Raw genomic sequence first — 12,824 nt, forward strand, 5'->3', positions numbered from 1 at the left:
GGGTCGGCCTGCTGGAAGAGACTAGTCTTTATGGCTGTCTTAAACTCAGAGAGAGTATTAAGCTGATGACTCTCCTCCGGCCGGCCATTCCACAGTCTGGGAGGGGCAGAAGAGAAGGTCCTCTGGGTAACGGTTGTCAGCTTAGTCTTTGCTGACTGAAGTAGATTCTTCCCAGAGGACCTGAGTGTGCGGGGTGGATTGCACGGGAGAAGGCGATCCCGCAGACCAAAACCATGAAGGGCTTTAAAGGTGATAACCAACACTTTATACTTCGCCCGGAAACTAATTGGCAGCCAATGCAGTGATTTCAAAGTTGGTGTAATGTGGTCCCCTCTAGGTGTACCAGTGACCAACCTGGCTGCCATATTTTGAACTAGCTGAAGTTTCCAGACTAGGCACAAAGGTAGCCCTATGTGCAGCGCATTGCAGAAGTCGAGCCTCAAAGTTACCAGCGCGTGCACTACCATTCTCCTAATATACACGTTTTGTACTCAATTTCCACCAAAAAATGCATTTTGTACACAACGCCCCCCAATAGATGCATTTTTGTATGTGGCGTCCCCACTCTATGCATTTCTGTACGCAATGTTTTTAGCCGAGAACATCACAACATCGGGAGAAGTGCACGGTCCAAAGGAGACCTGTGTTCCGATCCCTCTACGAGACCAGGAAACATGAATTGAGATAGCTCAAACTAAAAATGTGGACCAAATGAAAATTTTCTCCCCCAAAATAACATTTGGCAATTTTTCACTCCCCCCCAACCCCCGCACCTAGATTTTATCGAATTTAGTCACGGAAGTCACACTGCAGGACCCCAACTGCAGAGCAACAGACAACGTCACACATTTTGTCCTGGAAAGTGTCTTGGAAACGTGCTTCACCCGCGTGGAAGGCGGCGTCTTCGCAAACAACGAGGTGAGCGGATACAAAAGCTTTGTCGGCTTCCAAAAGTCCTCGGATACCATTTCACGGGAAGCGTGACTGGGAGTCAAGCTAGTTTATCTATAATAATGAAAGAGGATGCCTGTCTGTCTACCTTATTTATTCCATCGGGGGGGTGGAACTTCAGGCCCGCGAGCCTCCACCCGGCCCTCTGAGGTTTCCCAAATGGCAACGCCCCTTTTGCTTAGCCACACCCCCTTTCTCCTGACCATTTTTGCCATCTGCCGTTTTTCTGGCTTTCACACACTATTTCCCCCATTCTCAATGGTTGAAACGCACCCCCTCCCTCCTATGGCATTGTTACTGGCAGGGAGAGCTTTGAGCTGCAATAGGGTGGCATTTGGGGCCATGCCCCGTTTTGCTTCTGACCCCACGTCTTTGGCCTTCCTCACCCCCAAGAACCTCCCCAAAACAGAATTCAGCCCTTGACCTGAAAAAGCTTCAACACCCTCTCAATTGTTTTTATTTATTTAATTTATTTATTGCATTTACATCCCACCTTTTTCCCTCCAAGGAACCCAAGGCGGCATACATAATCCTCCTCTCCATCTTAGCCTCGCAACGACAACCCTGTGAGGTAGGCTGGGCTGAGAGGCTGTGACTGGCCCAAAGTCACCCAGTGGGTTTCCAGGGCCAAACGGGGGCTAGAACCCGGATCTCTGGACTCCCAGTCCGACGCTCAGGCCACTGCACCACACTTCCTCCCAAAGAACTCGGGATGTCTTACGTAGTATCCTTACAACAGCCCTTTAAGTAGATCCATCTGAGAGATAGTAAATGGCATGCAGTCATCCAATGAGCATTGCTATCAAGGGATGGGGCCCAGTGTCTCCCCAATCTCCACCCAACACTCCGTCTACCTCACTGCTAGCTAGAAGAGACCACTTTTATCTTTCTTATTTATTTTGTTTCATTTATATTTATATTTATATGAGAGCCAGTGTGGTGTAGTGGCTAGAGCAGCGGTTCTCAACCTTTTTTGCTCCATTCCCCTCCTTTCACCATTGTTCAGAATATAATTTCCCCCCTTCCCAAGATAGTCTAACTCAAAAGATGCATTCCAAATAACATGCATATAATATAGAAAAAATATTTTTTTTCTATATTAGTCCAATTTAAAGGGGCAACGCAAAGCATGGCCCCTTTTACATTCTCAGCTCCCATGCTTGGCGTTGTCCCTTTAAATGGAAAGCTTGAAACTTCTAGGATTGCGAGGGAGGGAGGGAAAAGAGAGCAAAGGCCTGGCTTTTGCAGACGACATGACACTTTTCTGGGACGTTTTAAATAACATGTGTAGGAAGACATAATCTATAGGACATCATACTTTGCTGAATAGTGGTCCCAATTCCCCATCCCTGGAACCCTAAAATCCCCCCCTGGGGGTGGGATTCCCCCCTTGTTGATAACCCATGGGCTAAAGTGTTGGACTGGGAGTTGGGAGATCTGGGTTCTAGTCCCCACTCGTCCATGGAAACCCACTGGGCAACTTTGGGCCAGTCACAGCCTCTCAGCCCAACCCACCTCACAGGGTTGTTGTTGTGAGGATAACATGGAGAGGAGGAGGAGGAGGAGAATGTATGCCACTTTGGGTTGATTGGAGGGGGGAAGGCGGGATATAAATGTAATAATAAATAAATAAATAAATTCTGCCTGTCCTGCACAGCGTATCCAGCTGGTCTGCAGTGATAAAACTGCAATACAAGTATGCATTATAACTATAAATTATAATTATAAGTAGCTATATAATTCTTAAAGCAAAGCTGCCCCCAAATATCTATCTATCTGTCTACTGTGGTATAGCGGTTAGAAGTGTTGGATTGAGACTTGGGAGATCCAGGTTCTAGTCCCCACTTGGCTATGAAGCTCACCTACCTTGCAGGGTTGTTGTGAGCATAAAATGGAGAAGAGGAGGAGGACCACCTTGGGTTCCTGGGAGGAAAAAAAGGCAGGATATAAAGGACATCTTCTTCATCATCTTCATCCTCTATTGACCTCCCAGTTATTTCTGTTTCTTTCCGTTTGTCATCCCCAGCTGGTCATCCACATCACTCAAAATTCCCATCCGGACGTTGTCACGGTAAGAAGAGCTCCATTGTCACTCAAAACCATTCGCCTCTTTTGTTAGTTTGCTCTCTCATTTCAACAAGGCTGCGGCGTTTCGTCTGTGGATTCGCTTGCTAGATTTGCTGGCATGGTTGGGGAATGCTGCGAGTTGTAGGGGTGTGTGTGTGTGTGTGTGTGTGTGTGTTTGTCTGTCTGGAGCAAGCTGAGAGTTGTAAGACTTTTTTCTGGCTGGCTAGGGCATGCTGAGAATTGTAGGGCTTTTTTCTGTCTAAACATGCATGGGATTGCACCCTTTGTCATGGCCCAGGAGTCCAGCAGTGACATGTTCTCTGATGCTGAGGATCCAGAGGCATCCACAGGGGAAACGCCAGGTCCAAGCACCACTGCAGAGGTTCCAGAGCCCAACCCTGCAGACTCCTGAGCCCAAGCCTGTAGAGACCACTGAATCTACAGACTCCTCTGCGCCCAGCCCCAGTACGGAACCACCACCTTCAGCTACAAGGGTCCCACGTTCCAGGGAGCTGTCCCGTCAACAGCAACGACGTGCCAAGCATGAGCTCTTGGAGAGACGGAGGAATGCTAGGCTACAGGCCAGAGGCGTGTCCCTTTAAGACTTCCAGCCTGGAAGAAAAGGTGGAGTCGGGGACCACAGCATAAAAGACTTCAGTTTGGCCTCAGCCTTTGTTGGAGCAACTTGTTATCTCGCTGCCTTGTTCCTTTGCTGCCTCGCTGCTCTGCTCCGCTCCCTGGGCTTCTGCTTGCCAGGAACACGACACCCTTTATTGTTATGCAGGGTTTATTCTTCTGGAGTCTTTCTACATTTAGGACAAGCTCCTTTAGATGGGGACCACATGATTTGAATTTAAAACTTCCTCTCTCAGCAATGCCATTATGTTCAATGAAATAGCACCATCTAGTGGCAGAATTGCAGCATTACACACCGGGCATTATCCCTGTTCTTTTTAAAAGCAAGATTATTCAGGGAAAATGTGAGGGATGTCCTGGAAGTTACCGACATCATGTAAAGCACCTGCAAAATTCCGTGAATGGACAATCCTGAGCGTACAGTAAATTGCTTGTGTAGCAAAACTCCATATAACCAAAATGACAGCTTTGTCAGGCTTTAGAGTATCACAACAGCCAGTGAGGGGGTTCAGAGGCCCAATCCTGTGATCCTGGCAGAGAATGTCAGGCATTAGCATTCCAGATCACCATCAGCTAGCTCTGCTGTAAACAATGGTTTTGCAATGCCTTCATGCCAGAGTCAATGACATTCCACAGGCAGGCTCTTGAAAAAAAACCATTTCCTTATGCGGAAAGAGCATTAGAACCTTAGGGTGTTTTTGCAATCTCTGGTCTCTGGTTATTTCCAAATATCCATGCTAGTTATCTCTATACCAGGCAAGATTCTGTAGGTCCTGGAAAGTCATAGGGTCCTGAATATTCACAGGCCATTTGGGATATTCTAAAATAATTGTCTTTTAATTTACAAACAGACTTCTACATACTTGGGGAATCCCTCAAGTGTGCAGAAACTGCTCTCTTTCTTTGGGGGAGCCCAATTTTGCTTCCAAACCGAAAGGCACTCAGCCACCCACGTTTGATATTAGAAGGAATATTCTGCTAATATAAAGTCTGGCATTCCTTTCTCTCCAAACGCAGGTGCCGTTTAAATGCGATCTGCCAGAGAAAATCTCTCTCCAACTTTATCACACCCCAGACTTCAAATCGCCATCCACCACAGTAGAAGTCAACAAAGTCACCTACGTCCAGGTATTGCCACTCTCTTGGCTGCAAGGAGGCAGAGCAGGTGTGCTGGGAGCAGAAATGTAGCTCCCTGACTACTGGAAATTTCACTCTGCCCTTCCTATCTCCAGACGCAGACATGTAGCAGGCATTGCCCTCTGGTTACGGTGCTCTTCTATGCAATATTAAATAAAAAGTAGAAATTTATGGAGGTTTTCTTATTTGTGGAGGTTTGTTTTCTAAGCATCCTCTCAAAATAAAGCAATTTTCCCCGAGAGCTGTCGATGATCAAATAAAGCCACTAAACAGTAGCTTTGCTTTCACTCAAGGACCAATTTTTATGTGTGCTTTTAACCCAGCTTTTCCCGACCTGGTGTCTTCCAGATGTGTTGGACTACAACTCCCAGTATCCCCCCTAGAAGTTAGAGTTGAACACCAGGCTGGGGAAGAAAAGATGGAGGACACCAGGCTGGGGAAGAAAAGATGGTGTAACCCTTTCTCCCTGCCCTCCCATTGGCTGATCAATATCGCAACTCCCAGCTGCTTTTTCGGCCTGTATCTTTCGCCTCTTTGGAAAAAGGGAACACAGCTTTTGTTGACTGGCATTTTTACCACCAGCCAGGCTGCCCTTGCGTTCCTCTGTAGCTCCTATCCCTTCCCTCCGGAGGGAAGAGCCCAGAACCTGGAATAAGATCTCAACTTCCAGGGATCACAAAAGTTTGCCACAAACAGTCCTTAACAGTCCTTATCGTATCATCTTGTGGATTTTGTTTGTAAGCTGTTTTGGGAGCCCATCTTGGTTGAAAAATGGGGTAATAGGTTAGCACTGAGCTGAAAACAGGAGGTGTGGAAAATGACCCCTTGCAGGTCTTGGGAGCGAGAGAAATTCTAGCCATTTCCTGGGTCCAGGGCTTCCTGGGAAAACCTGCACCGGCAACTTTTCTTTCTTAAGACACGAATCAAGTTGCGGTCCGCTATAAAGTGCGGGATAAAAAAGCCTGGCGTGGAGAAGCTCTGCGCTACAGTAAGGGTAACAAGGACGAAGAATGAAGCAGTCGGGTTCTGCAAATCCCAGCTCCAGATTCCTGGCTTAAACCAAGTTCAGCTGACACAAACTCTTCCTTCGGTCTCCCTTCTTGACAGGTGTCAGCCCGGACGGCCGACCGAAACGCTTTTCTGAAAATGGGCGACTGTTTTCTCGAGACCCCGGACGAAGTGTCCCAGCAACGGCTGGTTCGCAGTGACATCCCATGGGGTTATTCCGTGGAGTCCAAGAATTCTTCCAGCCCGACGGTCCAGCGCTTTAGTTTCATCTACAAGGCCAAGGAACAATGGGCCAGCTCTCCTGCCACCATCGTCTGCCAGGTGTCTCTGAACAGCCAGGTGAGTCTTCGAGCTTCATCCCACGTACCTGTTCCTTCGAATTATCCCCTACAGGGCTAAGCTGTCGGCATTGCTGCTGCATACCAGGAAGTAGGTTTAAGGGGGGAAATGTAAAAAAAATCATTAAAAAATTAACGATGACCCAATCCGATTCAAATTTGGTATGCTTAAAGCTCTCCTTAATATCTATTACCATGCCGATTTTGATGTCTTTATCTTTAAAGCTTACGCAGACGTAAGCATTTGTTTAATTTTTCTTTAAAATCCTGTTCCTGCGCCCCAGTGGCCGCTCGGAAGATACGCTCGAAATCTGGTAGCTAAATATTGCACTTCTTTTGGCTTGATAGCACAATTAAAGCAGGACGCGTGGGAGTACTATCAGAGTCAAAGCAGATTATAAGGTGGAAAACTTCTGAGTCCTTTGCACGCAATTCGCAGTGCAAAGGACTCAGTGCAAACAATGTGTGTTTTAAATTTCTCGGTTGTTTTTACGCTCTTCATGGTTTTTAATTTTTGTGAACCGCCCAGAGAGCTTTGGCTATTGGGCGGTATAAAAATGTAATATATAAATAAATAAATAAATAAATAAATAAATACCCTGGTGTGATCAAGCTCTTCAAGTCCCTTTGGGGCACCTGCTGTCGTATCTGCTATTCCCCACTGGCCAGCCCAGTTTGCACTGGCAACAGCTTGGCCATGCAGTGGGCATATCAGCAGCTCAAGATGGGGCTCATACCGCCATGGGAGGCTTTTTGTGGGGCCGCGCAGGTCCAATGGTCAGGTGTGACGGCAGCTGTAGCCGAACGACAAGGCCACAAGTTCCTGCCCTTGGTTGTAGGTGGGAAAAGGTCAGCCACCCACTCGAGTCTGTCTTCCATTTCTCTCAGAAACACACGTCCAGAAAAAAAAGCAGAAACGCACGTGGGTTTACTTTGTAGTTTAGCTTTGCCGTTATTAACTGAAATGTCAAGTTCACTTGCTCAAAGCAGCGTTAAGCAAAGGAAAAATATCCAGGCTAGCATGGGATACAATCATAAGGAACTTTCTAACAACAATGCAAATCCCAGATAATAAGGTTTTAGCAATACTCAAGTAGATGCAGATAGAGATATTGCAATTGTGTGAGTTTTCGATTTGTATTTTCCTCCAGCCACTAGGAAGATCTTGGGTTTAGTGTTATGTATAAGAACCTCCCTGCTGGATCACACCAAGGGTCCATCTAGTCCAGCACTCGGTTCACACAGTGGTGAAACTCACAAGGAGGACACGGTGCAACAGCACCCTCCCATCCATGTTCCCCAGCAACTGGTGTATACAGGCTTACTGCCTCTTCCAACTCTACTATTCTATGATTCTAGAACTAGTAGCCATCGATGGCCTTCTCCTCCAAACTCCCTTTTCAAGCCCCACCCCCAAATTGGTGGCCATCACAACATCTTGTGGTAGCGAGTTCCATAGTTTAACTCTGCAATGGGTGAAACGCAGGACTGTTGCAAACCAGGATGCTTTGAAAAGCAGTCCAGACCAGCCTTCCCCCAACCTGGCTCAGGATGATGGGAGTTGTAGTCCCACACATCCGGAGAGCACGGGAGAGTGGTTTAGACACACCTGGAACCGTCACAAGACACGAGTCCGCATGCCCAGACCTGTTGGGGGGAAAAGAGTCAATGTATGTTGACTTCAGCATGCTGTTTACAGTTCCGGTTCTTGATGCCTTTGGATGGAACAAGCTGCACTCAGGATGGAGGAAAATCCCAGATGGAAGATGTCAATGTTAGCCAGATGTCTTGACTTCCTGATATAGTGGAGAAGCAAAACTGTTTTGCAGCCCTGAAGGCTACATGGGATGCAGCAAAAACAGTTTAATAATAATAATTTAATTTCTTACCCTCCTCTCCATTTTGATCAAGGTGGAGAACAATAGCAAGTATAAAATACATAAAATACTGATTAAAAACATAATATACATTGTTAATGTATACATTAATGACGAGACCACATTACGCCAGTCCTTTTCCAGCTTCATTGGCTGCCAGTCCAGGTCCAGGCCCGATTCAAAGTGCTGGTATTAACATTTAAAGCCCTAAACGGCTTGGGGCCAGGCTATCTGAAGGAACGCCTCCTCCCATATGTACCTATCCGGACCCTAAGGTCATCCTCAGGGGTCCTTCTCCATGAACCCCTGCCAAAGGAAGTGAGGCAGGGGGCTACCAGGAGGAGGGCCTTCTCTGCTGTGGCACCCCGGCTGTGGAACGAGCTCCCTAAGGAGGTTCCCCAAGCACCTACACTATATTCTTTCAGATGCCAGGTGAAGACCTTTTTATTCTCCCAGCATTTTAACAGTCTATAAATAAATTTTAACTTGGTGTTTTAAATTTGTAATTTTGCATTGCTGTTGTTTTTATCTGGTTGAGCTTTTATATTATTATTATTATTATTATTATTATTATTATTTATTTATTTATTTATTTATATAGCACCATCAATGTACATGGTGCTGTACAGAGTAAAACAGTAAATAGCGAGACCCTGCCGCATAGGCTTGTATTTTATATTATGGTTTTATACTGTTGTTTTATACTTTGAAGGTTTTTAATTTTTGTGAACCGCCCAGAGAGTTCCAGCTATTGGGCAGTATAGAAATGTAATGAATAAATAAATAAATAAATAAAAACTTCCTTAAAAACATCCTAAAAGCACCCTAAAATTCCACTGGATAGGCCTGCCGGAAGAGATCAGTTTGCATAGCTTTCTTAAAGCTTCATCCCATGTACCTGCTCCCCTCGGATTATCCCCGTAGCGCTAAGCTTTCGCAGTTGTTGTTGTTTTTGCTACCGGGCGACAGCGATCCTTTGCATACCAGGAAGTGAGTTTAAGGGGGGAAATGTAAAAAATCATTTAAAAAAATCAACAGATGTCCCAATTCAATTCAAACTGGGTGTGCTTAAAGCTCTCCCTAATATCTTATCCTGTGCCAATTTTGGTGTCTTTATCTTTAAAGCTTACGCAGATGTAAGCATTTCTTTAAAATCCTGCTCCTGCGTCCCAGGGGCGGCTCGGAAGATACGCTCAAAAAGTAGGGGTTAAATACGGCAAATCTTTTTGCTTTGTTGCACAATTAAGGCAGGACGCCTGGGAATACTTCACGCTCAAAGCAGATTATAAGGTGGAAAACTTCTGAGTCCTTTGCACGCAATTCGCAGTGATTGCACAGTATAACGCTGGTGTGATAAAGCTCTCTAATGCTAAAAGACTGTTTAATAATAATATATTTTTAAAAAGGGCCAGCAGTCTTCAAGGGGTCCTTGATGAACTCCGTTGCTGCGAAATTCTGAAACTCCCACACACACACACTTGCTAATGTGTGGATGGGAGCGTAGTTACTCACCAACTTTCGCATTCCCCAAATGTTCTGTTGTGGTTCTCAGCTAGGCGGGGGGAAAACCCTATCAAAATGCATTTTAAAATGAGCTGTTTGAGAGGGAAGACTTTTACGTTAATCGTGGCTAATTGGTTTGTTTCTTAACGTGGAAACGGGACTGAGCAGACGTGTGCGTGAAAGCAAGTTAAAATGATTCAAACTGAAACAGAGGGATTGGTCCGTTCTTATGCTCTTCATGTGCATTTTTTTTAAAAAAGTATGTAAGTGCATATGAACATATATCTGGATCAAAGTTCTGGATACCTTAAGAATTGCCTTCACCTTGATGGCCCGGCCCATCCCTTAGGATCAGTTTGCTGCTCTGTGTCTTGTTGTCTTTTAGAGATATGTGGGGGTGGAAACTAAGGGCAGGGCCTTTCAATGTTGGCCCCTACGTTGTAGAATTCCCTCCTAGGGAAAATCTATAAGTCTTTATCCCAGTGGAGGCTGGTGGCTCCGATATCAGTGGGGCTGTGAATCCGCTCCAGGTTTCAGTCAGAACTCTAAAGGAGTGTTCTGATTGAAACCCAGAGTGGATTCACAGCCACACTGACATCGGAGCCACCAGCCTCCCTTGCCTCCCTCCATTCCTTCATTTAAGCAAGTACTCAGGGCTGGTGCCAGACTATTTTGCGCCCTAGGCAGGGTGAGCTACTTTCACACACACACCTCCAAATACCAACTTTGATTTTTAAGAACATATGTTTCCTGGAAAAAATAAGAAGCACAAAACTTGAAACTGCTAAATTTATTTTAAAGTGCAAGAAATACGTCATGCCAATTATAGCAAACAAATTGGAAAGGAACGTCTATGGGTCTAAAATGCATTGTTTAACAGGAATATCACCTCCAAATCATCCCCCCCAACTCACACGCGTGCTCACACACACACTCAGCATCACTCACTCCAACCAAACACACACATGAACACATGCATTCACAAAGACCCCATGCACCCCATGCACCCATACATTCTCTCTCTCTCTCTCTCTTCCGGGCGCATTCCGGAAGTCTGAACGTGGAGCTGCCCCACCCCCACCCCAGCGTCCCTGGTTTCACTTCGGCTGGGCGGGCGCAGGGCGCCATCTCACCCGCCCAGGCCCAGCTGAATCCTCGGGCCGGGCTGGTTCACAGCCAACGTGTGTGAGTCCTGTGCTGTGCCCGGTGCCCCTCTTAGCTTGGCGCTCTAGGCGGCCGCCTGAGTGGCCTCTATGGTAGCACCAGCCCTGCAAGTACATTTAAAAACAAACACTTGTTTCAGTGGGCTTTCCTTAGCAGCTGCTGCGTCAAAGCATTTCATCAATCCACTTCGCACCGATCCAAGCTTTCTAATTAGCAACCTGAAGATTTTATTTATTTCTAAAATAAACCCGTGCACGATTCCATTTTAAGTGTGGTCGCATCTATGGTGCGACCACACTTAGAAGACTGTGGGCAGTTCTGGTCACCGCACCTAAATAAGGATATTATAGAGCTGGGAAAAGTGCAGAAAAGGGCAACTCAAATGATCCAGGGGCCGGAGCATCTCCCCTAGGAGGGAAGGTTGCAAAGGCTGGGATTGTTTAGCTTAGAGAAAAGGAGGCTAAGGGGAGACATGACAGAGGTGTACAAAATGATGCATGGTGTGGAGAATGTGGAAAGGGAGACATTTTTCTCCCTCTCTCAAAATACTAGAACCCAAAGGGTCATCCCATGAAGCTGAATGGTGGGAGATCCAGGACAAATAATAGGAAGGACTTCTTCACACAGCACATAGTTAAATTATGGAACTCACTGCCACAAGATGTAGTGATGGCCAACAGTTTAGATGGCTTTAAAAGGGGGTTGGATAAATTCCTGGAGGAGGCGAAGGCTATCAACGGCTACTAGCCCTGATTCGAGGCAGTAAGCCTGTGTGCACCCATTGCTGGGGAACATGGGTGGGAGGGTGCTGTTGCACCATGTCCTGCTTGTTCATCCCTGGCCAATGGCTGGTTGGCCACTGTGTGAACAGAGTGCTGGACTAGATAGACCCTTGGTCTGATCCAGCAGGGCACTTCTTACAGTATGTTCTTAATTATTTTGATGCTTTCGGATTGGTGTTAACGTTTTCGAAATCCCATGAGCCGCTTTGAAAACAGTTGCCTACGGAAAAGCGGGAACGGTAGGGGATGGAGTATCTCAAATGAAATCAACGATTCGCCTCATTTTCCTCCCCGACTCTCTTCCAGCTTCACCCTCGCAATTCCGAAGCGTCTTTAGAAGTGACCCTGACGAACGGTAACGCTTCAACCCCAAGTGAGTCCACGGCTCTTTTATATATTTCATATTTAAGCAACCAGGCCATAGCAACTCAGAATCAGGACCTCGGGTTACATTTGCATGCGGCTTGTAGTTTATTCTGTGAAAGAGGCATCCTGGTGGGTTTTATGAAGCCATCCAGTTCTTCCTTGCCTTGCATGAAAGATTTGCAGCTCCTCGCTAAGGACGTTTGGGTCTGTAAACACCATTTCACACATGCAACCTTCCCTTCATGACTCAACGATTAATTGTTGGCTGGCAGCTCAGCGCGGGTGAACCGACCGTGCAGTTTGAGGCAATTGTCCCATCTAGGGGGGTGGGGGGGCTGTTGAGTTATGGCTTTAGAAGCTGTTTAATTATTGCACAGACTGGGTTTCTGGCACATAACCTTTTGTGTTAAGTCTCTGTCTGGGCCCTACAGAGACTAGCAGAGATTACAGCGGTTCTCAGCCAAGTCAGCAAAGACGTGAATTAAGACAGAGATTTATGTAGGTTAAAACAAACCTTTTTACTGGCAAATAAATATATAATTTAGAGATACAAATACTTACAAACGGTCAGTCAATACAGCTCACATGAAGGACATGGAAGTTATACAGGAACTTGAAAATACATTTACTTTTATAGACAACCTGTACAATGATGCAACTCCTTGCAACCCTTAATTGAAGACAATCAGATAGACAATTATTCAATTATGACACTCAATGTCCAGGTGTAGAGTTGACCTTTAAGTTTCTGCTGAGTCTTCTGTTCCTCCAGATCCTCAGCAATTAACAAATCAATGGAAAACATAACCAGGATCCATTCCAGGATCCAACAGCCCCACCTGGCCAGAATCCCATCCAGGTTGGGATTAGGGTGGCCGCTTGCTCACATCACCGCCAAAAACACTGCTTTGCATGAAATGTGCCATGTGCTAATTCATGTGTATAGATGCTAATTCATGCATATAGATGCGAATTTGGAATTTTTTTATTTTTTT

General features: G+C 46.0%; 2 protein-coding genes across 2 annotated transcripts in view; both read left to right on the forward strand.

Annotated features, from left to right (window-relative positions):
* PTRH1 (peptidyl-tRNA hydrolase 1 homolog) overlaps nucleotides 1-12,824 on the forward strand; it is a 295,083-nt gene that overhangs the window by 101,815 nt on the left and 180,444 nt on the right. The window lies entirely within an intron of this gene.
* Nucleotides 1-12,824, forward strand: part of ENG (endoglin) — a 69,531-nt gene that overhangs the window by 44,093 nt on the left and 12,614 nt on the right. The window contains exons 9-13 of the mRNA XM_063144644.1: nucleotides 778-918; nucleotides 2,978-3,022; nucleotides 4,672-4,782; nucleotides 5,899-6,138; nucleotides 11,770-11,836. Of these exons, the coding sequence (XP_063000714.1) occupies nucleotides 778-918; nucleotides 2,978-3,022; nucleotides 4,672-4,782; nucleotides 5,899-6,138; nucleotides 11,770-11,836 (604 nt within the window). The remainder of the gene's footprint in view (nucleotides 1-777; nucleotides 919-2,977; nucleotides 3,023-4,671; nucleotides 4,783-5,898; nucleotides 6,139-11,769; nucleotides 11,837-12,824) is intronic.

This window comes from Elgaria multicarinata, chromosome 19 (genome assembly GCF_023053635.1).
Source record: "Elgaria multicarinata webbii isolate HBS135686 ecotype San Diego chromosome 19, rElgMul1.1.pri, whole genome shotgun sequence".
Lineage (NCBI taxonomy): Eukaryota > Metazoa > Chordata > Lepidosauria > Squamata > Anguidae > Elgaria > Elgaria multicarinata.